General features: G+C 34.4%; 2 protein-coding genes and 1 long non-coding RNA gene across 3 annotated transcripts in view; 2 read left to right on the top strand and 1 right to left on the bottom strand.

The window, feature by feature from the left end:
• The window catches only part of ttn.2 (titin, tandem duplicate 2), a 285809-nt gene extending 284041 nt beyond the window's left edge, over positions 1 to 1768 (top strand). Inside the window, exons 239-240 of the mRNA XM_049484655.1 lie at positions 18 to 281; positions 417 to 1768. Coding sequence (XP_049340612.1) covers positions 18 to 281; positions 417 to 715 — 563 coding nt within the window. The 3' untranslated portion in view covers positions 716 to 1768. The remainder of the gene's footprint in view (positions 1 to 17; positions 282 to 416) is intronic.
• The window catches only part of LOC111194932 (uncharacterized), a 53626-nt gene extending 47758 nt beyond the window's left edge, over positions 1 to 5868 (bottom strand). Inside the window, exons 1-2 of the long non-coding RNA XR_002651378.2 lie at positions 5823 to 5868; positions 3295 to 3332 (exon numbers count right to left, since the gene is read on the bottom strand). This is a non-coding gene — a long non-coding RNA (uncharacterized LOC111194932). The remainder of the gene's footprint in view (positions 1 to 3294; positions 3333 to 5822) is intronic.
• A 9751-nt stretch (positions 5869 to 15619) lies between these two features.
• Positions 15620 to 27940, top strand: part of ttn.1 (titin, tandem duplicate 1) — a 203143-nt gene continuing 190822 nt past the window's right edge. Inside the window, exons 1-10 of the mRNA XM_049485137.1 lie at positions 15620 to 15821; positions 20202 to 20305; positions 21184 to 21387; positions 22328 to 22615; positions 23249 to 23316; positions 23771 to 23979; positions 24653 to 24794; positions 24969 to 25127; positions 26259 to 26489; positions 27064 to 27195. Of these exons, the coding sequence (XP_049341094.1) occupies positions 20215 to 20305; positions 21184 to 21387; positions 22328 to 22615; positions 23249 to 23316; positions 23771 to 23979; positions 24653 to 24794; positions 24969 to 25127; positions 26259 to 26489; positions 27064 to 27195 (1524 nt within the window). The 5' untranslated portion in view covers positions 15620 to 15821; positions 20202 to 20214. The remainder of the gene's footprint in view (positions 15822 to 20201; positions 20306 to 21183; positions 21388 to 22327; positions 22616 to 23248; positions 23317 to 23770; positions 23980 to 24652; positions 24795 to 24968; positions 25128 to 26258; positions 26490 to 27063; positions 27196 to 27940) is intronic.

The following is a 27940-nucleotide window of genomic DNA, read 5'->3' on the forward strand; positions in this document are numbered from 1 at the left end:
TTCTCATTTTTTTCCAGAATCAGCATCTGCTGAGATGCTTGTACGGGAGAGTGCTTCTATCAGTAGCATGCAAGAAAGTTTCTCCTCAAAATCCATCCACATGGAGAGCACCGTCCAAGAGACGTCCTTCAGCAGTTCCAGCATGGCCGAGATGAAATTTGAGACCATGTCCATGTCTAGCATGTCCTCCATCACTTCTGAATCTGTTTATGCTATGAGCTCAAGTAGTCAATCTCATGTTGAGGGATCCACAATAAGAGCAGCTTTGCATAGCGGTCAAGGTGAGTCAGTAAAATCTGTGAAATACTTTGCATTATTAATATTAGCATTTATTAAGTATTAATATGACTCTGGTAGAGTCGTTTATAATACCACAGAAGACTAATGTCTTGGATGTTCCTCCTCTGTTTCAAAAGGCCTGGCACCAAGAATTGAAGCCCTGCCTGAAGATATCAGCATTGAAACCGGAAAGGTTTTGACCGTTGCCTGTGCGTTCTCCGGAGAGCCTTCGCCTCACATCGAGTGGTCTCGCGGTGGAAAGACGCTTCCAACCGCGGAAGAGATCGGAAGGTTCCACGTCGAGACTACAGAGGACTTGACCACACTTATTATCACTGGAGTAAAAGAGAGTGACGCTGGGGTGTACACCCTCAAGCTTTCCAATGAGCATGGATCCGACACAGCAAATGTTATCATCAGCATTAGATCGCTGTAAAATTAATAATATATGAAAAAAAAAAATCTATCCCCGTTGTGCCTTTTTATGTATTGAATGAGCAAAGAAGATAATATATACGTGATAAATGCCTGGATATCTGTTCCTGTAAATATGAACTATTTTTATACCAATCTTGACATTAATTTATGCCAAACTAGACTAAAAAGTCTAAAGTTGTTATAAAATGTGCTATATTGGATAATTATGACTAGGATCTTTGATCCAAATTTTCTGTGACGTGTACATAATGTATATAGCCGAATTTAACGGTTATGGGAAATGTATGAATTGTTATTTATGACAATATTAACTGAAACTAATGGAACTAAACGTTTATCAGGAGAAAGTTTCTAAAGGAACGAATACCCTGTTAAACCCGAAACTAAACTATGTGCCTCAACAAAAAGTTGAAGACTTAAGATTGCCTCAACAGGTAGAGAGGCTCCCTGTTGAAGTTTAACTAGATCTGAGAGACTACGGTATACCTGTATGTACGCACATGCAGTGATATTTTTACCATACACGTATGAATTTATAACTCGACCATAAGACCTTGAGTGCTGTTTGCATCTTACCCTCATGTAAGCAGCTCGACTAGGCCTTGTGTTCAGACTGACTATGTCATACTACCATTTTAATGACATGCTCATTATAAAAGTGCGAGCGGCCTGCACTCTATGAGCTAAAATGTTAAATGTGCTCTGTTTCTGGCAAGGGACTGCCCGACTGCGCTTTCAGACATAACATCACCTGGCCAATATGGGAAGTCTCTCTGGTACTTCCTTGCAGAAGCAGAGCCTTCTCTCGGAGGATTGCTTTGTTGCATTGTGTGTTAGTGTGTTAGCTTTAGAACCCATCTCGACAGTGGTAGGGCAAACATCAAGCAAGTGTACCACAGCCAAAACATCAGCTGTGTAAAGTTTCAAATCAGTACTTTAACTAGACATGCCCTGCGCTTTGGTTTGATTTTATTTAGAATTGTAGTATTCTTTATAAACGCAACCTCCTTGAGTAATATAACTGATTCAATAAAGCATGTTTTCAGCACTATATTCTGTCTGTGTCTTCTTTATATGTGGTGTTTAAAACTGTAGGCCTGATTCCAGACCATAGGGAGAAGAAATGTTCAATGTTTAGTTGGTCACTAAACTGTGTTGAGCGTAGAGGTGGGCGATTATGGCCCTAAAACTATATCACAATATTTCAAGGTATTTTTTGCAACACAATATTCTTGGTGATTTCAAGATTTCAAGAATGAACTACTGCAGCAAATTTTTGGTAGATATTAGAGCATTCAATATGACATATTACACACCCCTAATTGAGATTTTCACCAGTTTGTAACAGTAAGTAAGTCAATGACCCAACATGCAATGATGCTAATAATGAGCTCCATATATCCAGGATTGAAGTAAAATAAATGATACTAGACAGATATAATCTGTCTCTAGTAGTTATTATTATTTAATGGGAAATGCGAAACGTACCAATGTCCATTTTCTACAAAAAGCAAAAGAGTTGAACCATAATGGTCCATATGACCCTAACATAATGTCAACATACAACTCTGAAAAAATAAAGAGAGCACTTCAGTTTCTGAATCAGTTTCTCTGATTTTACTATTTATAGGTTTATGTTTGAGTAAAATGAACATTGTTGTTTTATTCTATAAACTACAGACAACATTTCTCCCAAATTCCAAATAAAAATATTGTCATTTAGACATTCTAAACATCTTGTCATCATGTTCTCCTCCACCAGTCTTACACACTGCTTTTGGATAACTTTATGCTGCTTTACTCCTGGTGTAAAAATTCAAGCAGTTCAGTTTGGTGGTTTGATGGTTTGTGATCATCCATCTTCCTCTTGATTATATTCCAGAGGTTTTTAATTTGGTAAAATAAAAAAAAAATGTCATTTATAAGTGCTCTCTTTTTTTTTATAGAGCTGTATTAGGCAACCAGTGAACAGCAGAAAGGCCTTCACTTAAGGCTAAATAACAATATTATCACAATACTGTGATTATGTGATACTCAATATATCACAAGACAATTCTCTACGATACTGCACAGCATCTGAGTTACTAAAGATACTCTTACCTGCAGGTTTATTAAACCTATTCATTTTAAATGATAGCGCCACCATGTGGAGTAATGAAGCAGTAACTTTAGTAAGTCTAATGGAGGGGCAATTCAGAGTTTAGAAAGCCTATGATTAAAAAAAAATGTCCATATTTGACACCATATATACAATATAACAGGCGAAAATCTCCACTAAAAGTCTCTGCTAAAATACACACCATAAAAGTGCAAACAATAAGCAACAGTGAGTTAATCAAAAATGGTCAGGTCCATATACTAAACAATGAGCCTATAATGTAACTACTATAATTACTGTAACAGGGCTAGGTCTTGGATTATTGGAAATACAGTGTCTGAACAGGTTTTGAAACACCTTTAAAACAATAAAGCCAAAATATGTTTCAGATAAGTGTTCATATATGAACTACACAAGGTAGAAAGTCAATAGGGCTTCCTTATTTACAACTTTATCAGTGTTTGTATATCAAAACTCACCAGTTATAATACTGGGGATTCCTGCCATGAAGCACCCTCTGTAAAACCAAATAGATACAGGACTTAAATTACAGCAAAAAACTTTAAAACACTTTAACCACACAGCAATTTACTAGTTTATGCTAAATTAATCAAAATCAATGCAGCAAAAATATGCACTTAAAATAAATTTAAACCAGGAAACAAAGGGTTCTTTAAGTACGATGACAGCATCAATTAAACTGAAACGGACTCTGATTTAATATCAGATTAATTTCTTCTACCGTGAATATATAACATTTTCATTTAAAGAGTTTCAGACAGCCTTTTTGTTTACATGCATGTTTATACCACTGCAAACACTGTTGTGACTTTGCTTCTAGATTACTTATATAAATACATTGATAATAGTAAAGAAAATAACTGATTTCCTTAAAAAAGGGGTAAATGATTGATACATGTTTCTTGTTTTTGGGAGCATTCACATATGGCATTAAACAGTAAACAAAAGTGTTGAACAAGCCAAAATATGTATTATACTTTACTCTTCAAAATACTCAGCTTTTGCTTAGATGATGTCGGCCTTGCACAACCCTAAGTGCAGTTACTGCAAAGACCATTAAAAATGTTATAATGATGAAACTGGCACTCATCAGGACCTCTAAATTTCTCACTACCCCCCATTCTCTTTCTCTCTCACAGAGACAGCTGTTCCTGATTGGTGTTAAAGCTCTCTGTTAAACGTTTACTCAGCACACTACAAAAATACTCTAGTCTGCCAGGACTAAACCACACTACACTTTTATTACTATTTTTAAGTGAATGACACAATATACACAGTATAATAACACTAGTAATATAATTCCATTTTACCGACCTTACATTATTTTATTTCCGTTTACATTTTCAACATTAAACGCTTAAATCTTACAAAGAAAAAAATGTGATTAATCAGATTTTATTGTGCGATTAATCAATTAAAATATGTGTTTAATCACGATTGATTGCACTTTTGTTTCTGAATATTATGGTTATTTAAATGTAAATACAATGAATGTTTGATTTGCAAAATAAAATTACATTTTTATTATATTATATATTATCTGTTATCAGCTCAACTGATCATATACAACAAATAAGAGCCCACTTTAAACGTTTTTTTGATTTTACCAAATTAAAACCTCTGGAATATAATCAAGAGGAAGATGGATGATCACAAACCATCAAACCACCAAACTGAACTGCTTGAATTTTTGCACCAGGAGTAAAGCAGCATAAAGTTATCCAAAAGCAGTGTGTAAGACTGGTGGAGGAGAACATGATGCCAAGATGCATGAAAAAAACTGTGATTAAAAACCAACCAGGGTTATTCCACCAAATATTGATTTCTGAATCTTTAAAACTTGTATGAATATATATATATATATATATATATATGAATATGAACTTGTTTTCTTTGTATTATTCGAGGTCTGAAAGTTCTGCATCTTTTTTGTTATTTCAGTCATTTCTCATTTTCTGTAAATAAATGCTCTAAATGAGAATATTTTTATTTGTAATTTGGGAGAAATGTTGTCTGTAGTTTATAGAATAAAACAACAATGTTCATTTTACTCAAACATAAACCTATAAATAACAAAATCAGAGAAACTGATTCAGAAACTGAAGTGCTCACTAAATTGTTTTACAGAGCTGTATATATATATTTACCCATACCACTGTGTCCCATAAATGGCTCTGATTAAACCACAAAGTACATACAATCAATGTCACCTGCCTGATCTTACCTGCATGTGTGTTTATTATTAATGTATTAATTTATGTATTTATGTATTAATGACAGCTTCACTCTTCATACTTGATAGAAAAATAAAAATAAAGAAAGAGATGGAAGGAGTTGGGTATTCCAGGATTGGCAAGCGTTAGTTTATAACACACAGTACAGAGTTTAAAAAAAAAAACACTGGGCATGATATTTTAGCATTTATATTTTATTTTATTAACGTTAAACATTTGTCCAAAGACACTGACCAATTTCATTCAAGAAGAAATTGTTGATTTTGGAAAGGCTGAACTGTGTTTATAGTTCTGAAATCTTCAATATTAATCTTCAATAGAAAATGTATTGGGTTACAACTCATTTCACCACCACAAGAGGGCGCTGTCCACAATATGAACTGTTCCATGCTTTTCCTTAAACACAGTCAGTTCATAAACTCTCCAGCAGGTGGAACCTTTATGCAATTAAATAATCTCTTTTCTGATACTGATCTGATCAAACACTAAATACTAATCTAAAGACTAAATTAAGCAGCGATTTAATGTATTACAGTATGATTATCTTATCCTGTGTTACTATAATCTAATTTTTAATCCTTTGTGAACACTTCTCCATAACATTTCTAATGTTCTAATATTTAACCCCTATTAAAAGAGTAAATTAATATAATTAAATAGTATAAATGATTATTTTTCTGTGTATTTGGTGAGCTTGGTTTAGCTGCTGCTGGAAACACTGTTTGGAGATGTATGAGTAAACATGCTGATACCTGAGGAGATGCAGCTGCTGCTGTCGCTCAGTGGATATGCAGAGCTATTTTGATGTAAGGAGATAATATATATATATATATATATATGAATATTTATGCTTTAGAGAATGGACACATGGGCTCTACTGACTAAACACACAACAACTGCAATGAATGGAGGATTTAAAAATAATCACTGATTCATTGATTGTTTTTTATTTATTGTTAAAGCTTTTCCTACATTGTAATTTATATCCCAGCAGTAATTGCCATTTGTTAATAACAGCTGCTGACTTTCAGGATGTTTTCACACCTACACTACGGGTCAAAAGTTTTAGAACACCCCCATTATTTCCCACCCTCTTCATTTTTGCCATTTAAGCTCTTCATGTCCAGTCAGTAATTGCAAACAGTACATAAGTACACCAGTTTACACAATGTTGCAGTAAACTGCCAGGGCCTTTTAAGCAAATAAATGAACTAAAATCTGAAAAAGTTATTTTAATATTGTAATATTATATATTGTAATATTATATATAATATAACAGTTTCTGAATCAGTTTCTCTGATTTTGCTATTTATAGGTTTATGTTTGAGTAAAATGAACATTGTTGTTTTATTCTATAAACTACAGACAACATTTCTCCCAAATTCCAAATAAAAATATTCTCATTTAGAGCATTTATTTACAGAAAATGAGAAATGACTGAAATAACAAAAAAGATGCAGAACTTTCAGACCTCAAATAATGCAACGAAAACAAGTTCATATTCATATGTACTCTTGTTTTAGCAAACAGTTCATTGGTTAACATCTTATGGCTGGTCTGTATTAACGGAAATTAACTGAGCAAAACACTAAGAGAATAGTCAGAAAGTCAATGTATAACGCGCCTTTCCGAAACACAAGGATGCTTAACAGCACAGGGAAAATCGGATAGAAGGAACAAGATACTGAGAGTAACATGTAGAATATGTGGTTTTCAATTTGGTAAAATCAAAGAAATTCATCATTTTTAAGTGGTCTCTTATTTTTATTTATTTTTTTGTATAGGATCAGTTGAGCTGAAAACAGATAATGGATAATGGATATAGAAACGAGAAGCTAGTCATAATGTCATATTATGCTCGACTGCTGAACCTGTACTCATGCTAATCCTGTTTTTAATCTCAGCAGTTCTCACACCTGAGCTCTGAGGTGAGAATATACGTGATTAAGCAGCTGCCGACTTCACAGATAGTTTATTACAGGTGTTACGGCAGTAATGGCCCTAATCTGACACAAAAGCAAAAGCAGTGCTCCTCCTCCCGCAGGCTAAGTGTGGTTCAGCATGCATGTGAAAGGCAACCCCCAACGCTTTCCCCAGGAAAAAGCCAGGGCGACAGTTATACGCTTCCCAAACTTGGGTTGAGAAGCTGCAGCTGTCCCTGGGTGACACATGAGCCGCCGTCCTCGAGGCTCTGCCTCAGTGCAGGACACCGGTGAGCTGGACTGAAATGGCTCCCATGTAAATCACATCTGTGGTCTCCAGTGCCGAGATACTAAAATTACCCTGCCTGAGCTTCAGCTCGGAGAAACGGGATCGGCTCTAGCCTGCTGAGAGGGATCCGGAGTTCACAAAGTGTAGAACCAGTTTTAGTTTAATTTCATATATTAATCTTTTGGAAAAAAAACTGTTTTTTATTTACTATTGTAAGATATTTTGTTTTAAGTGCACTCATGAAAAAATAACTATATGTACAAATTAAGAATTAATCCCACAATGGGGAAATTTGCAACATTTGTAGGGGTTGTTTTTAGCAAACAGTTCATTGGTTAACAGCCTATGGCTGGTCTGTATAAATGGAAATAAACTGAGTGAAAAACTGAGAGAATAACAATAAAAATAATAAAATAAAATAAAAAGTTCTACTTATATAGAGCCTTTCCCAAACCCAAGGGCGCTGTGCCAAAACACAGAAGAAAAAAGGATAAAAGAAACAAGCTACTAGGAGTAACATGAAAAAAAGAAATGCCTTTAACAGTGATTTAAAATAAGTTAAGCAATTTCAAAGAGGGGGAAAATGGGAATTTCTAAAGACATAGTCTAAGCAAAGAAGAAGAAGCACATTTTTATTTTCCACAAAGTTGATACATGGTTATTTTCTAGAAGGGTCAAATGTACAGCTCTGGAAAAAAAAAATAAGAAATCACTTAGAAATCAAAGAGTGTCTTTGATTTTACCAAATTAAAAACCTCTGGAATATAATTAAGAGGAAGATGGATGATCACAAGCCATCAAACCACCAAACTGAACTGCTTGAATTTTTACACCAGGAGTAAAGCAGCATAAAGTTATCCAAAAGCAGTGTGTAAGACTGGTGCAGGAGGACATGATGCCAAGATACATCAAAACTGTGTTTAAAAAACAGGGTTATTTCACCAAACATTGATTTCTGAACTTTATAATTATGATTATTATGAATTGTTTACTTTGCATTATTTGAGGTCTGAAAGCTCTGCATGTTTTTACTTCAGCCATTTTTCATTTTCTGTAAATAAATGCTCTAAATTACAATATTTTTTTGGAATTTAGGAGAAATGTTGTCTGTAGTTTATAGAATAAAACAACAATGTTAATTTTACTCAAACATAAACCTATAAATGAAAAAATTAAGTTTATATTTAATGTTACTCAAATGGACACGCTGGAATCATCAAAACCCCACAACTTTATGAAGAATATATTAATAATTATGTATAATTCTGTATATTTTACCACTACTAAAAAAATAAATTAAATGTCTGATAAATGTCTCAGCTAACCTAGTTAGCTAAGTTCATATTTTAGCTAACTAGTTTTGCTAAATAATGCTAGTTAACTACTTAACTAACCTCCCCTAACTAGATAAGCTAGCTAACTCACTAGCTACATGTGTTAGCTTTGTGCTAACAACTATGCAAATTAATATATAAAACCTGTAATTAAATTATAAATCTTGTAATTTTGCTTCTGATAAACGTAAATTACTAACCTCAGACAGAAGCACTGGATTTTACAGAACACCCCAGCTTCTTCAAGAATATTTTGAGATGGAAATTAACATTATAAGTTACATTAATAATTCTAAATATTTTACCAACATGAAATACTAAATAAAATGTTAAAAAACGTCTAAGCTAGTTTATCTAGCTTTAATGGCTGTTATTTAGCTACAGTTTAGATAAATACCACTAGATTAGTTAACCTAACTCACTATTAAACGTTAGCTTCATGGGATTTCACAGTAAATATTAATATATAACCCCATAAACTGAGAGAACATACCCCATTTTTACCATCTATCTCTAAATGTGTATATATAAATTATATACATTAGGAAATGATAAATCTCATAATTTCGTTTTTAATAGTTAACTAACCTTGGTTACCTCAGAAAGAAGCGCTTAAATTTACAGAACACCCCAGCTTCTTCACAAATATTCAGAGACGGTAACGCTAATTAACATTATAGGAAGGTTAACATTAATCATTTTGAATTTTTTACCAGCATAAAATACTAAATAAAATGTCTGATAAACGTCCTAGCTAGGTTATCTAGCTTTAATTACTGTTATTTAGATTTTGAATTAACAAATGCTAACGCTAAATGAGTTAACCTAACTCACTATTAAACGTTAGCTTCATGCTAACATATATGTGACACGACTCAAACTGACAGAATTTTACAGTAGATAATTATATATATAACCCCATAAACAGACCCCATTTTACCACTGTATCTATAAATGTGTATATCATATAAAATTTTAATAAAATTATAACTAACCTCAGTTACCTCAGGCAGAAGCACTGGATTTTACAGAACACCTCAGCTTCTTCACAAATATCCAGTGGCAGGACCTAACATTATAGGAAGGTTAACATTAATGAATTTTAAAGTTTTACCAGCATAAAATACTAAATAAAATGTCTGATAAACGTCCTAGCTAGGTTAGCTAACACTTAAATGCTTGTTATTTAGATTTAGAATGAACAAATGCTAACGCTAGATTAGTTAACCTAGCTCACTATTAAACGTTAGCTTCATGCTAACAACTTGACAAATCTGACAGGATTTTACAGTAAATATTAATATATAACCCCATAAATGGAGAGAACATACCATATTTCACCACTGTATCTATCTCTAATTGTGTATAACATATATAAATTGTAATGAAATTATATGAATATGAATATTATCTCATAATATTGTTTCTAATAGTTAAGTAACCTCGGTTACCTCAGACAGAAGCACTGGATTTTACAGAACAATCAATTTGAACGTTTTCCAGCATAAAATACTAAATAAAATGTCTAATAAATGTCTTAGCTAGGTTATCTAGCTTTAATGGCTGTTAATTAGATTTAGAATGAACAAATGCTAACGCTAAATTAGTTAATCTAACTCACTATTATTCGTTAGATTCATGCTAACATATCTGATAGAACTCATACTGACAGGATTTTACAGTAAATATTAATATATAATACATTAAATATACCATAAAATAAATATAGCATAAAATTACCATAAATATGTCATATTTTACCACTGTACCTATCTCATATATATAACAGTAAAGACCAGATTACTATATTTTTCATTATATAAAAATAACAAGAAGAAAATGGAAAACCAGAAATAAAGTAGTTTGTAACATGTCTCTATTATATATTTTCTAAAATCTATAATAAATGAAGGTTTAGAACAGTAGGTCAGTTTATATTTAATGTTATTCAGATGGAAGCACTGGATTTTACAGAACACCCCAGCTTCTACACAAATGTTTACAGATGGGAATTAACATTATAAGTTACATTAATAATTCTAAATGTTTTACCACCATAAAATACAAAAAATATAATGTCTGATAAACGTTTTATTTAGGTTAACTAGCTTAAATACATTTCCATTTAGCTATAGTATAGATAGATAATGCTAGACAGGACCCAAACTGAGAGGACTTTACTGTAAATATTAATATATAACCCCATAAACAGAGAGAACGTGCCCCATTTCTCATAATTTTGTAGTAAACAGCGCATGCGCAGTATCACTGCACCTGTAAGGAATGACCAGACAGCGCAGTGCTCCTATGTGGAGATTGTCCCGCCCCCTCAGCTGAAATGGAGGGGTTTGATTGGTTGATTGGGTTTGAGAGCTGTCAATCTACCTGAACTCACTGAAAACGGGGCTAAGGTAAGAACAGTGGGGTATATCTGAAATGTAAGACATGCTTACTTGATGCCTTGCTGCCTAAACTATCATACCTTTGTAGTGATGAAGGTCTCACTGCTAATAAGAGTGTTTATCTGTGTTGTTGTCGTATAAACATTTTAGACCAATTAAACAGAAGGCTGTATTACTAAACTTTGATTTAAACAAGACTGGGTGCCTTCCTTCATCAGGATCCTGCCTAAATAGACAGCATGTCTCTCGTTTCAGACACGCCCTAAACTCACTGCAAACTGGATCACACTGGATATAAACAGGAACAGGAAGTAGAGTGTGGGATAAAATGAACCAGACTCTTAGATGCATAAAAGTGACTCAGTGAGGTTGTTTTCTTGCAATATCTTCATAATGAGAAAATATTGTAATTTCCTAGTCCAAGTATTGCTTAAAAACATGTTTATATTTAAGGATTTAAGTAGACTTTACTGTCATTCACATCACATGTGATACATGAGGTGGAACGAAATTGTAATCTCACTTTCTAGTTCCACCCGAAGAGTAATTGTTAAAATAAGATAAATATTAAATATAAATATAAAATAAGAATAAAAAAGACATCAAGATAAATGCACAAAATATAAAATGAGAATAGGAAAGTAGCAGCAATATGAAGTCCAGAGTGTGAGTTTGCTATAGCAGCATGGATGATTATAACTTATATTATGTGACTATAATGTAAATTTTATAAAATTCTACTTTTTGTATTACTACCCCAAGTTTCCTCAAGTCCGTCTAAAAAGGCACAGCATTTATTTCCTATAGAATTTAATGGGAATCATTGATTTTTATCAACTGTGACTATCAGGAATAGATATTTTGTGCCTCACACAGACTATATTACAAGCGTAACCCCTTAAAAGGATTATTTTATACAGGTCACCAGTAAGTATTATCTTTATTATCTTTATTTTATTTTATTTAACCACAGAAATGTGTGTCTGTTTCATTTATGACTACAGCGAGAGAGAGAGAGAGAGAGAGAGAGAGAGAGAGAGAGAAAGAAAAAGGGTGTTTATCTGATTATCATGTTTCAACAACTCAATGGTAAATAAATAAGCCAGCTAACATCAGAGGTCTGTTTGATTAATTGATTAATTTACACAGATACAATTTAAAATAATGATTTGTTTGTGATTATTATGGGTAATAGAGATTTGTAGGGTAACTGTGAGCATATGCTTTTTAACAGACTGACATTTTATTTAATTATAGGATTTTTAATGCAGGTTTTTTAAATAAACAATGGTCTAGACTAGAGAGATAGTTGAACCCATTTAAAGCTAATGTTGTTCACAGCATACAGACTTAGATATTTCATATTTTTGGTCTTCCAGCTTCATCAAACAATGAGGAAAAAGAAAAGGAGTGTGAAGAAAACAGAGAGAGAAAGAGCTGACAGAAGAATTCTACAATTACAGGTAAGATAATTAAACAGTAGGAAAATCTTGTTTTTAAAATCAGAATATTTAAAGTTGCCAGTAAAGTCATTTTGGGGGGGTCTTTTAGATCTCAAATCCACTGTCAAATTCTAGTGAAAGCCAGTTGCCCCCATTTGTGGTGGGGGTTGGGTGTCGATATAGAAGGGGGGTCAATTCTCTTGGATTCCCAACCACAGGTGGCTGTATCATCACAGGGGATAGAACTGGAAACTGTAAAACAGGGGGACAGAATGAAAAATGCAATATATTTCAGGTTTTATCTACTCATCTTCATTTAAATTGAAGAACTCATCACTGTGAGCTGTATGCAAAAGTTGGTTGGCCATCATTAACAGTACAAAGGGAAACACACTGGTTATTTTATAAGACACTCTCCGGTCATTTGCCAGAATACATCACTTTATTGATGAATGTAAAAAACAATAATTAAATAATTATCAGACTCACTCTAGTGTTTGGATCAGCTGCTAGGTACTGAGAGTTTTTACTGAACTGGGAAAATCTGATTTTAGCTATAGAGCAGCAGCAGTGAGCTGGTGTCAATCTGGTGTCATTTTAAACCTTCAGACAGCCTGTACCTGTTTTACTTAATTTTATTTATTCTTAACTTTTATTTCTTGTTTAATTCTTTTCTTAGTTCTTTATTTCCTTTTTATTTTTTTCATTTTTTTAGTTTTTATAGTTTAGCATAGATCAGTGCAGCAGTGCCGATACGATATCACACGTTATAACACGAAACATAAGTATTATTTTGTATTATTTTATAAACAGTCAGAATCTTGGTAAACTACTGTTTATGAAAATAGGCAACCATGTATAGATATTTATTGTGATATTATTTTAGGGCCACATCACCCACCTATTCTAGGGATGCACCAATATGAACATTTTCAATTTGAGAAACTGAACCAAATATAGAGAAAAAGTCACTGCCATGGTGTTTACCTTTGAATAAATCCTAAAGAAATGTTCATTTTAAAACTACAATTCAAAAATATTTAGAAAACACTGAACATTTTTAACATCCCAGCAGATGCACCAACAAATCTCAATGTATTTACACTCTAAAAAACAGAGGTACGATATGAGTACTTTTTTGTACTCGAAGGTACACTCTTCATAATTGTACCCTCAAAGGTACAATATTGGTCTTTACAGGATCAGATTTGTTCCCTCTGAAGTACAAAGTAATTCCTAACAGCAGTAAGTACAGATTTGTACCATATAACCAGATAAAGGGTACATTCAGTATTCTGTACCACTGTACTAATAAACTATATATATATTTTATTTGCACATTTCTATTTGAAAGCCAGACAATTTTGGATCATGAAGCTCTTGAAACATATTCAGTTCATGATAATGTTTATAATCTATATAATATTTACTTGCACAAAAAACATGGGTACAAAAAAGGACTTTCACTGAAAGGTACTTTTTTGTACCTCAATATAAGGTACAGCCCCAGCGACAAGCTTTGTACTCTTTTAAGTACAAATCTGTACTTACTTTTCTTAGTGTGTACCCTAGAGTATAAAATGTTTTAGTTTTAGTCATATATTTACCACAGGAGAGCTACTTAAGTACATCATATGTATCTAGCTTGAAACTTGAAAGTTAGACAGAGTAGAGCTCTCCGTCTTTTGGTAAACAAACAGAAACTGAAGCTAAAGCTAAATTAGCTCAGCTAACATTATTATACTAGCCCTGCACAGCTCGTATCTTTCAGCGGGGAAAACCCAGCCAGTTTAGCGAGCGTGATGCTGAACGCTTTATGTAGTATTTTTATAATTCATGAATGTGAGTAGAGAGCAAAAATGAACTTAAACCTGCCGTATTACAGCTCTTTATGCTAGTCCTCTCCCTCACTCCCTCACTCTCTCACTTTCTGCACTGTTTAGCCACTGCTGAACAAAAATCTTAGCTGCAATATTTATTCTTGCTGAAGACCGAAAGTGATTTTTTGGCTACGTTCAGTTGAATATTTTAGAATATCGGTTGCACCTTTACTTAAAACTTAACTTAAGTATTCTAGTATAAAGTATTTGTCATTCTTGCTTGTTAATTTTGGTTGCTGTATGTAGGGGTGGGCGATATGGCCCTACAATAATATCACGATATGTCATGGTATTTTCGCAATAACAATATTTTTGGCGATATGACAAAAAACATAAATTTCAAGAATACACTACTGCAACAAAATGAAAATATAAAAAACAAAATTTTATTATTGCATATGATATGATATGGCACTCCCCTAACTAACTATGTATCCAGGATTAAAGTAAAATAAATGATACTGGACAGAAATAAGAAACAGTGTGAATTATTCTTTTGCTAAAAACAGTAAAAAAGGCAGTACCCTGATGTGATAATTAGGGGTGGGTGATATGGCTCCATATTTCAGGGTATAATATCGTTCATGATATTCAAAACTGTTGGCGATATTATCGTGTACGATATGATATGGCACACTCCTAGCTGTATATTTGTATGTTTGATGCCTGCACAACTTTTTGTTTACCAAGTAAACATATAAACCACCCAGATTCTCAGCCCTTTTTCAAGCCCTTCTGCTGGATACCGAACCACACAGAGGAAAGGAAAGCATGGTCAGTAGGTGTTCTGTACTTGTCACAGCTGACCCTTTTCCTGTGGGGGGTTGCTGTTGCTGCCACCGTCGCTGCCACTGCTGCTGCTGCCTTCGGTTTGAGTGACAGGGACAGCCACACTCTCCTTTTGGTCATCGGCAGGTTAAGGCCTGCCATGCTGGCCTGAACCAAACAGTGCGGCACATCCTCCGACGGGGCTTTAACAGAAGTGAAGTGTTGGGTATGGGGGCTGTGTGGGTGTATAACAGCAGAATACACTGAATTTCCCTGCGTAGGTGAGTTAAATCACACCTCCGCTGCAGGCTTCTGTAGGCCAGGGAGGGTGGCGGTGGTGCGAGGTTGTGAGGTTGCATAAAGTGCATCACTCTCCCATGATTCCTTGGGCGCGGGCCCATCATGAACCACCAAATGAGTGGGCGGGGCCTGGGCGGTGACGCTGCAGGCTAGGCTAGGGGTATATAAAGTAAAACAACTATGTTGGCACTTCTGAGCAGTTGGAGCATTCCCAGCCTTGCCTCGGGTGTAGGGATTGCAGGGAAAAAGCAAAACTACACGGAGTAGATCCTGTGTAGTTTTGTTTTTTTGTGGTCATTTTGAGGCTCATTCTCACCCTGGATTTTCTGGAATCATACTGGATACGAGGATTGTTGCTGAGGCAGTAGCCCACTGGGCGCAGTCCCATCAGTTATAGGCACCTTTGTGGTACAAGTAAGTGGCAGCTCTTTTTGTGGAAATGCAATTTAATTGCAATTGTGTTTTTCTGTTTTATTTTGTGTTTTTAATTCTGTGTTTTTATTGCTAATGATACAGCTAGTTCTATAACTGTTAACTCTCTATATACAGACACAGAGATACACAGTTGATGTTCCACAGTGATGTATTAAGTGTTAATTCTAATTTATTCTGCTTTAAATCAATTTTACACGATCACTAACTTTTATTTGAAATCTTCCTCTGTTAATACACACTGCACTGATTTCAGAAAAGCCTAAAATAGCCTGTGATAGCATTAGAGTGGTGTTCCAGCTGGGCCGCAATGTCTTTTTAAGGGAATCAGCAGCAGCATGGCTATCAGTTGCACCTCCAGCTATGCGCCACATGGTGACTGTCAATCATGCTAAGGGACCGATTTTTATTTTTGGAGATTGCCATTTCTGTCCGACGGGATATCAGTTGTAATGCATGAGGCATGCTCGTCTGCACCGCTCTGGATCACCGTGTCACTCCTTTTAATCTGTTAAATTCAGATTTAATACAGATAAAGAGATTTATTATCTTTATTTAGATTAAAAAGAAAGATATGAACATTAGAAGCTGGTTGACCTTGCTGGGTGATTACTGGTTTTAGTGCTGGGAGGCCTGATCTCACCTGTCTGTTCACCCTTTAGTGGTCACAGATAAAATTACGGATAAACAATCACAGTTAATACAAATCAATTAAATAATTGCATTAAAGAATTGTTTTAAATTTTTTATTGTGAAAAATGTTAACTTAAATTTTTAGATATACGTTATAAATATCATTATGTGGGAATCATACATTTAATTAATAATCTTAAGCCATTTCTTGTTTTTGTTTGTTTGTTTGTTGATAAAGAACATTATATTGTATATTATTATATTATATTCTTGTTTCTGATTATCTGGCTGATATTATTGATAGTAATACAGTGCAAGAAGCATTGTTTCAAGAAAAAAAAATGTCATTGATAAAAATCTTTTTTGATTACTTTTGATCAAAAAAAAAATTGATAAAAATTTTTTGATAACTATTAAAATTTTTTATATATTTATAATATTTATGTTTTTTATATATATAATTTTACCCTTGCTTTACAAATGAAATAATGACTCCTCCCACACAATGCACTGAAAAAAGAATGTGAATTTTTAACTTATTGTTGCTCACACTGCCAAAAAATTTATTCTTACAATTGAAATCCTCTTAAAAGTAATGTAAACAACTTATATTTTCTATTCTCTAGATTATAAGAGGTAATAACTTATTTTTTTTCCTTTCTTAAACTAGTTTTATGCCATTTAATCTACTAAAAGTGTCTGTTGTATAGTTTTATTAATAAAACATTGAGTCCAGAGAAGTAAAACAGTTTTGGTAGATTAAAACACTAAAAACAAAGAAAAGTAAGATAAAAATAAGTTAAATATTCTTATATTCTCATAAAATTCTGAGAAAATAAGCAATGGTAGATATTTAAATTGTAATTAAAAGTATTTAAGTTGCTAAGATTTTTGTAAGGTATTTGCAGTGCAGATTTATGTTAACTTGCTGTAAAATGATGGTTTAGATGTTGTAATTTAGGTTTTTACAGTGTGGGTATTTTTAAGTGAGGGATACAGTGCAGTGCTGGATTGGATTCTGGTGTCCTAAGCATTCTGATTGCAATCTGATATCTGTAGTGGTGAATAGGGAATACTCTGTGGAGTTAAGCGTATTTGTGTATGTAATTTTATTAACTTAGTATAGGAGCTTCTATAATGATGATTTCATTGGTGATTTTAAAATATTAAATATTAAATATTAAATTATTAAAGTGTGAAGTGTTAAATACAGTGTATTAATCAGTGTAACACAGTGTTGTGTGGTCAGGATCTGATTGGTCACCTTCAAAACAGAGCAGCTGCAAGAGAAAACTAAGAAACAAAAAAAATATTTTAAAAAATGAATGGTGAACAGTTCTAGTGTGTATTTGACCTCCCACTTTATATGTGTCTATTATTTGGATTCATAATGGATTATTCTATACTACATAATTCATATAATGTATAACTGAATGTTGTGTTGGTTATATATACATATATTTGTATTGTACACTGTAAAAAAAACAATTTACTAAAGTTTTAATTAGTATTTTTTATCATTGAGCAAAAAAAAAAAAAAAAAACGAAAGGAAATAATAAATTTTAAGTTGAGTCAGGAAAAAACTATTGTAACCTACGTAACTTTTAGTGGAAGTCAATATAAATATATATTAACTTCTTGTATAGCCTACTTTTTGGAGCATTTCTATTGGTCCGTTTATAAAAATGATTTTCTTTAATGTACATAATATCTTTTTTTTTTGACATACAAGTCTATTACAAGTTTCATGCAATAGTGTATACAATACTATATAATATAAAAGTATTTCTAACAAGTAACCTTATATCATTTTAACTATCCATCTTTTTATTTTATTCTTCCTACTACTAAGGAAAAAGGGGAAAGATAAAAGAGGCACATGCTCTGACATTGCTTTTATGAATCTAATAGCTGTATTTTGTCCCATAATGAAGACATGTTTAGCCTCTCTCTTCACTGTGGTAAATTAAGGGGTTGTGGCTTAAGGTTTGCAATAAAAGCAAAATTCTTAATAAATAGGTAAAAAAATTTACGTAATAAAACAACAAATGTGCTTTATTTAAACTTTTTTTCTTATAGAGAGAAAATAGCTGATTCCTCCCAAAAATGTGAAATATGTTTATAGCTATATGTTAGTCAATGGAATGGCTCCGTTGTTTATTTTGCAACATTGTGTTTTACTGTATCTGTGCTGAATACACTGTTTTTATCAATTACCTGTGTATTTAATAAAAAAATATTAATTACTGTTATTTAATGTACCCTTACTGTAAAGTGTTACTTTTGTTAGTTAGTTAGTTTGTTTGTTTCAGCTGTTATTTACAGGCGGATACAGCAGCTGTTCTGATTGGCTGTTTAGCGCAGCAGCTGTTCTGATTGGCTGATTAGCGCAGCAGCTGTTCTGATTGGCTGATTAGCGTTTAACGTTGTTTTAGGGCTGTAGTTGATTGGCGGGTGTGGTGCTGTGTTCTGTCAGGTGGGTCGTTGTTATTGGTGTGTTATTGATTAGCATGTCTGTGATCACAGTAATCACATCTGGTTAGGTGATTAGTTGTAGGGTCTGTAATAACGGCTGCAGTTGTACCCGAGCGTCTCTGAGCTGTCGGTCAGGTGGGCGCTGTGAGCCTCTGGTGGTCGCTGTGACACTCAGACCCCCTGGAGCCTCTGATCTCTCAGATGACAGGACGTCCTGTGGCAGGTGGCGGTGGGGTGGGGTGACGGGTGGCGGGTGAGGGGTGAGGGGCAGCTCTGTGATTGGTCAGTTAAATTCTCAGTACCTGAAATAGACGGCTGGTATTCACAGAGCTGTGTGGCAGATATAAATCACTGCTGTCCTGTAAAATTACTTTTAACAGTGACTTCCATTTACAAAATAAAAAAATATATATTTTTGGCACTATGTGAATCTAACAGGTGCTCTTTATATTTTGCCAAAATGTATTTAAAAAGTATTCACAGTTATATTATTTTTGCCACAATGTGAATGTTCCCAAATTTTGTTTTAAATGGACCAATAAAAATGCTTTACAATTGCTTTTTAAGTTGACTTCAATTTGTTTCATATATTTGATATATTTGATATCCTGTGTATCTGACAAAATTTTGTGTCCAAATAGAAACATTAAAATTTTACTTAGAATTAAAGAAAAACATTCATTGATTTCCATTAAAAGCTACTGTGTTTTTTTCTGCTTGTGTAAAGTTACCATTCTGGAGCATTTCTATTGGTTTGGTCACATTTTATCATAATTTTTAATTCAGCAGTGCGATTACTGTTTATTTTTGACACAATGTGATTCCTGCAGTGGCTCTTTAAAATGTATCCACATATAATTTTGTATAAACCAATAGAGCATTTTCTATTTATCTTATCCATTTTAATCTATTTTTTTCCCCAATAAATACAATTCCAATTCCAGAAATGCTCCAAAATTGACTTCCATTGTTAAAATGTTTTTTTTCTTCTCTTTTAAAGCTCCTGTTTTGGGGCATTTCTATTTGTCCATTCTAAATATATATATACAAATGGATCTGAATGTTATGCTTGAATATAAAATTATGCTTAAATTGTGTTATACATTGCAATTTATAATGCTTCCAAATGACTGAGAATTTAGTGAGATACAGGTTTTTTTCTGGCAGCAAAAACATTTAATTTATGCTGTGTAACTGGAAATGTACGAGTGTTTTAAAGCTTTATTTCTGTTTTTATATTTTATTTTTTTCAGGGTGCCTACCAACATGACAACACAGGCTCCGACGTTTACACAACCGCTTCAGAGCGTTGTGGCACTTGAGGGTAGTGCTGCAACGTTCGAAGCTCAAGTTAGTGGTAAGAAGTTTTTCTGTTTATATATAATTTTATGTACGTCTTCTACAGAACTGGAGAAATGTTAAACAAGTGCTCAGAGCATTAATTATCAAAATATAGCTGCAAATTATAAATTATCTCACATTACATATATATATATATATATATATATATATATATATATATATATATATATTATGTGTTTTATTTATTTATTTTTTTTACATTTACTTTAGCTGAAATAGTTTTTTTTAATAAAAATAATCAAAAAAGAATTTTAATTTTAATTGCAATTTCATAATTTAAAATTTACAAAAATATCCAATTGATCTTTTGTATCTTAAAACTAGGCCTGTGACGATAATTACATTATATAAATATATTTATATTCCAATTCCAGTGTCTGAATGCTTATTATTTGCTTTTAAAAGGTAGTATTTTTCTTGCATTATTATTATTATTATTATTATTATTATTATTATTATTATTATTATTATGCTACTATATTAGCATTATATCTGTGTCTCCACCAGTCTTACACACTGTTTTTAGTTTTGGGTGACCTTATGTTACCCCTAGCGGAAAAAAATTCAAGCAGTTTACGACATTGTTCTTTAAATTACATTAGTAATAATTTATCTCTATTATTTCTGAGACACTATATTATCTACTGTATATTAAATATAGTTACTGTAACAGATCTACTGTAGTTAAAACTTAGCTTTGATGTTTTCAGTTTGAAGACACGTTTTTATGTAGAAGTTATCGTTATTTATCGTATTTTCTACATGTTTTCTATATAAAACTCTAGTGTAATATAGTGACTCTGTATCTGTAACTGATGTAAACCCTGAGCTCCAGAAGCAGACGTGTTGTTGAGAAGGTTCTCCTGCTTGCAGGTTCTCCAGTTCCTGAGGTGAGCTGGTTCCGTGATGGCCAGGTTCTTACTGCTGCCGCTCTGCCCGGCGCTCAGATCTCGTTCAGCGATGGCCGCGCTGTTCTGAGGATCCCCGCCGTGACCGCCGCGCACAGCGGGAGATTTTCTGTGAGAGCCACCAACGGCGCCGGACAAGCCACCAGCACCGCCGAGCTGCTGGTTACAGGTACAGACTTACCTGCAGCTGAAGCCCTCAGACTAACGGTTTCTATACATACAGCTCTGTAAAAAATGAAGAGAGCACTTCAGTTTCTGAATCAGTTTCTCTGATTTTGCTATTTATAGGTTTATGTTTGAGTAAAATGAACATTGTTGTTTTATTCTATAAACTACAGACAACATTTCTCCCAAATTACAAATAAAAATATTCTCATTTAGAGCATTTATTTACAGAAAATGAGAAATGACTGAAATAACAAAAAAGATGCAGAACTTTCAGACCTCAAATAATGCAAAGAAAACAAGTTCATATTCATAAAGTTTTAAGAGTTCAGAAATAATCAATATTTGGTGGAATAACCCTGGTTGGTTTTTAATCACAGTTTTTTTTTTCATGCATCTTGGCATCATGTTCTCCTCCACCAGTCTTACACACTGCTTTTGGATAACTTTATGCTGTTTTACTCCTGGTGTAAAAATTCAAGCAGTTCAGTTTGGTGGTTTGATGGTTTGTGATCATCCATCTTCCTCTTGATTATATTCCGGAGGTTTTTAATTTGGTAAAATTAAAGAAACTCATCATTTTTAAGTGCTCTCTTATTTTTTTTCAGAGCTGTATGTTGTAAGAAGTGTTTTAATAATGGCTATATGAATTTAAAACACATTTCTGATGTTTCGTTATACACAAAATACACTGATGAACTATTTATCGCATCTGACACTGACTGACATTCATTACATTTAATTTAGTGACATTTCAGACCATTTTTAATGTGAACGTAGCCTAAATGAAGTAGAACTAAGAACTCCCTAGATTAAGGTCGTTAATTAGACGGGTGGTGAGATCTGGGACACTCTACAGGTGTGCCTACAGGACAGGTGTGGGGGGGTAACACCTCTCTGGGTGGGATCAGCAGGCAGGATCTAACACCTGGTTTCCTCCACAGCGGAAACGGCGCCACCTACCTTCATTCAGAGACTACAGAGCCTGACGGTGAGACAGGGGAGCCGAGTGAGACTGGACGTTCGTGTAACAGGAATCCCTACACCTGTGGTGAAGTTCTACAGAGAGGGAGCTGAGATCCAGAGCTCCGCCGACTTCCAGATCCTTCAGGAGGGAGATCTTTACAGCCTGCTGATCGCCGAGGCTTTCCCTGAAGACTCTGGAACTTACTCTGTTAATGCTACTAACAGCAGCGGACGCGCCACCTCTACTGCTGAACTGCTGGTTCAAGGTACCGGACCTGCTCTCAAACACCTGTCCTGTATTTAATCTGATTACTGATTACTTACCATATCGTATCATACGCAATAATATCTCCAACATTTTTTAATATGGTAAATTATATTATACCCTGAAATATGGCGCCATATCACCCACCCCTAATTATCACATCAGGGTTCTACTTTTTTACTGTTTTTATCAAAAGAAAAATTCACACTGTTCTCATTTCCTATTATATATCTACTAGAGACAGATTATATCTGTCCAGTATCATTTATTTTACTTTAATCCTGGATATATGGAGATATTTGGAGTGTAGCATTATTATTATTATTAGTATCATGACTAATAATTCTGGATCATTGACTTCTGTTACTGTAAATCTGATAACGTTCTTGTAAAAAAAAAAAAAAAAAATCATATCTCAGTTAGAGGTGTACCAGATCATACCTGTATTGTATGCAATAATAAAACTTAATTTTCATTTTGTTGCAGTAGTGTATTTTTGAAGAGTATCCAAGCCAAGATTATCGTTATCGTTATTTAAAATACCAATAAATATTATGATATTATTTTAGGGCCATATTGCCCATGATATTATGATGTGTATATTAAATTATATTTGTTATTATTGTGTTTGTAGGTGAAGAGGTTGCGGTTCCTGCTAAGAAGACTAAGACAGTTGAGACTCGCCAAACCCGAGTTGAAAAGGTAAGAGTGTGTGTAATATATTGAAATATTGCAGTATTTTCTTTGGTAATACTGTATTGATCCTGAAAAACAGTAACAGTATTGAAGTGTGATTTTTAGTTTAGATGTAGAGATTGGTGTCAGAAGAGGTTTATTTTGTGTTGTGGTTAAACCCTAACTGGGCCTGTCACGATGCTATTTGAAATGATTGCGATAAACGATATTTTTGTCATTTTAAACCATTAATTATGCCATAGAATGTTTCGAGTTAATCAAAAATCAGGTAAAAGTAATTGAAATGAATAGGAATTTAGATGTAAATGATTTTGTCAGATTTGAAGCTCTGTTAGCCTAGGTGTTCCTAATAAAATGTCGGATCGACTTCTCTAAACGCTCTTCAGTTCTGATTCTGATCCAGCAGAGATGAACCGGTAATATCAGTATCTCGTCAGTAACTCCGTCTCTCGCTCTGCAGAAAGTGGAGGCTCGTTTCGAGGCGACGGCGGTGATGGAGGTGGACATTGTGGGAGGAGTTTTGGCCCACAAGACTCCGCCCCGCGTTCCCCCGAAACCCGCCTCCAAATCCCCCACTCCATCCAGCGCCGTGTCCAAGATCGGAGCTGCTCGCCACCAGTCCCCCTCCCCCGTCCGACACGTCAAGGCACCCACCCCCTCACCTGTCAGGTAAGAGACTTCACCCTGTGTAAAATAAAAAAATCCTTTATTAAACCCACAGCAAGGAAATCTGCAGTGTTTCAGCAGTGCAGAGTACAGAATAGAATTGTAAAGAAACATACAAACAATATATAACAAAAAATATATACAACTTTGGAAAAAGAAATCAATATTTGGAGGAATAACCCTGGTTTTTAATCACAGTTTTTTTTATGCATCTTGGCATCATGTTCTCCTCCACCAGTCTTACACACTGCTTTTGGATAACTTTATGCTGCTTTACTCCTGGTGTTAAAATGCAAGCAGTTCAGTTTGGTGGTTTGATGGCTTGTGGTCATCCATCTTCCTCTTGATTATATTCCAGAGGTTTTTAATTTGGTAAAATCAAAGAAACTCATCATTTTTAAGTGCTCTCTTATTTTTTTTCAGAGCTGTATATTGTTATGTGTTTTAATAATAGCAATATTAATTTGAAACATTTCTGTTGTTTTGTTATACACAAAATACACTTATGCACTATTTGTCACATCTTACACTGACCGACATTTATTACATTTAGTTTAGTGACATTTCAGAGCTGTATATATATATATATACACAATAATTACAATAAAAATTCTTGTATAAACCCACATTCATAACTTCATAGCTATAACAGTTCTGTCTGTTTTCATTTAATCAGACCCGTGAAGTCTCCAGTAACTACACGCAAGCAGGTAGCACCAGGTGCTGACGTTCTGCCTCCATGGAAACGGGAAGGCGGAGCCCCAGAGGAAGCACCTGTCCAGAAGGAGCTGTGGGAGGGGCCTGTCCCTGTGAAAGAGGTGAGTGTGAGCGCCCTCTAGTGTTAAACTTCTGGGAACTGCATCTCTATACTCTCTCTGTATTGAGTTTCTGGTATAGAACAGTTGGGTTTTGAGGGGATTTGACTGAATCTGAACGGGTTAATTGAGGTTGTTGGTTGTTTGATTGCATCCCCTTCTTAACGCTGTGAACAGGGCCGGCACGAGTCGGGCGGGAGATCTACTGCTGTCGCTACAGTGGTGGCAGCAGTGGACCAGGCTCGGGTTCGAGTCCGGCCACACTGCGATACTATTGATCAGTCCGGCGCAGAGACGGCCTGGTCTTCTGAACAGTTCATATCTTTACAAGATCAGGTAGTGCAGCTTGTGCGCTTTCCCATCACCCTGCTTTTACCTCATCTTTACCTTCACTGAGCTCAGATTAGGGCTGCAACTCACGATTAATTTGGTAGTCGAATAATTTGATGATTATTTTTTCCGATTAGTCGATTAATCGATTAGTCAACAATTATTTATGCTATGTTTTCTATCTCTAAAAGCGATAGAAACAGCTGAACATGAGATTTAACCCCTTAACAGGCCGGGATATGATTTTTGTAAATTTTCTGCCTGACATTACATCACTAAATCTTAGAGGATTTTTTTATTAAAGCATTAAATAAAAAAGCTTTCATGTTTGATAAGGAACATTACCGGTACATAACACTACTGAAAAGCATAATTGTAATTGTAAAAGAAAATATAAAAACATATTTAAGTAAGTCTGCTAGTGTCAAAATATAATGAACACAATCATAAAATTGGCACTTACTAAATATAAAAAAAAAATGAAATCAATATTTTCTTAAAAAACAGATCAAACAGTTAATGTCCTCCAAACCTTTAGTTTCGTTATGTTTGCCTAGTTTTTACGTCTTTATTTTCAAACCTGCAGAATTTGAGTTGACTCCTGCTCACCTGTTCTTTTGTAGCTCCGCCCCCTGGTCCCAGGTTGTTTCTTGTTTCCTGTTTCCTGTTCTTGTCCTTTTGCATAAAAAGTCCCCTTGTATGCATAACCACAAACAGGGGAAACAGGTACATGTGGACTTTTTATACAAGCAGACAAGGACAGGAAACAGGAAACACCTGGGATCAGGGGGTGGAGCTACAATTGTACAGGTGAGCAACAGGGGAGGAGACACAGGATAAACACAGGGACAGACAAAAGAGATGCAACCGTGGACGAGACTACTGTTGCAAATGAACGATTAATCTACAATACAATTTTTAGTTGACAAAAAAATTAAATTATCGATATTATCGATTATATTGGATAATCGTTGCAGCCCTGGCTCAGATCATCGTTTTGATCGTTTTTTTCTCTTCTTATAACTTTTCTCAATGTTTCCATCACTCCCTTCCATTCCTGCGCTTCATCTTCATTCCTCTCCTTTGATCAGTTGATCAGTTGAATTCTGTAATATTATTATTATAATTGTTTTGTAGATGAATGATTCTGAACAGAACGTCTTTAGAGAAAACAGCGTTGAGTTTTCACAGTCTTACGTAAACTCAGAGAGTGAAGCTGCAGATGCTGTTAATGGTGCAGTTCTTACTGATGAGAGCAGCGTTGGGCAGTGGCTGGATGATGCTGAAAGCAGTGCTGAACTCGTGGAGTTCTCTAATGGAGGAACGACCACTTTTAATAATACCTTACTGAGTGAAGATGAAGTGGAGGTACAGCATCCCATCCACAGATTATATATATATATTATACAGCTCTGGAAAAATAAAATAAGAGAGCACTTAAAAATGATGAGTTTCTTTGATTTTACCAAATTAAAAACCTCTGGAATATAATCAAGAGGAAGATGGATGATCACAAACCATCAAACCACCAAACTGAACTGCTTGAATTTTTACACCAGGAGTAAAGCAGCATAAAGTTATCCAAAAGCAGTGTGTAAGACTGGTGGAGGAGAACATGATGCCAAGATACATAAAAACTAAAACTGTGATTAAAAACCAGGATTATTCCACCAAATATTGATTATTTCTGAACTCTTAATTGAGGTCTGAAAGCTCTAAATGAAGCTCTTTTTAGTTTATAGAATAAAATAACAATGTTCATTTTACTCAAACATAAACCTATAAATAGCAAAATCAGAGAAACTGATTCAGAAAATGAAGTGATCTCTTCATTTTTTTCCAGCGCTGTATTTTTACCATATCACCCAGCCCTATAGTTTTGTATAAATAATATACTTATAAGCTGAGCCATCTTTGTGCTTCACGTATCTGATAAATATAGATGATGTCTGATGTTGAGGACACTACAGCCGTGATGATTCCAGAAGAAGAGCAGTTTATTGAGAGTGATGATGAGTATGATGTTGATGAGGACAGCAGCCCTGAGACAGAAAACGGGGCTGTTCTGGACGAGGTAGTGAGAATAATGTGGATTTCTGGGCACTTTTATCACTTTTTATCACTTTTTTGTCACTTTTTTGCACTTTGAAGAGTTGTTGCCAAATGCCACTGTGGTCACGCCTACTGCTCGTGCACTGGTTTAGCACTGATTAAATTAATTCTACGTATTCATCACCTTGCTTCGAATTTTGAGCATGGATTGTCTTTCACTGTCATATTTGATTTTATTTTTTGTGGTTGTTTTAAGTAGGGATGCACCGAAATTTATTATTTTTTAAACAAATTTAATATTTGACCTTTGTTTTACAATTAAATAAACAAAATAGCTGCTGCCTGTGCTTTAAAAAAACAGAACATTAAAATAAAATCAGTCGTTTCTCTTTTTTTTTTCAGAAAAAAAAATTATGTTCTGGTGCCAAATATTCTGTGCATCCCTATCATTGAACTATTTCAGCAAAATCCAATAACTCACCAAAGTATGGTACTCATTAGAGAGTGATACTATGGCCAGCTGAGATTGAAAGTTTGATTTCTGGATCATACTGCTTTTCCCTCAGCAGCCGGAGTCTGAGAGAGAGTACAGTAGATCATGCTGTTTCTCCGTGGGTGGGTACAGTAGGAGTAGGTGGCGCTCACTCCCCTCTTATCACTCCCCATTGTGATTCAGTCATGAACACTGACCTTGGCGACTGAGGCAAGTGTTCTTTTGGGACCTCCTGGATGAGTTGTCCATGCTCTTTTGGAGTAATAGCAGTAAG

Source organism: Astyanax mexicanus, chromosome 11, assembly GCF_023375975.1.
Source record: "Astyanax mexicanus isolate ESR-SI-001 chromosome 11, AstMex3_surface, whole genome shotgun sequence".
NCBI classification, from domain to species: domain Eukaryota; kingdom Metazoa; phylum Chordata; class Actinopteri; order Characiformes; family Acestrorhamphidae; genus Astyanax; species Astyanax mexicanus.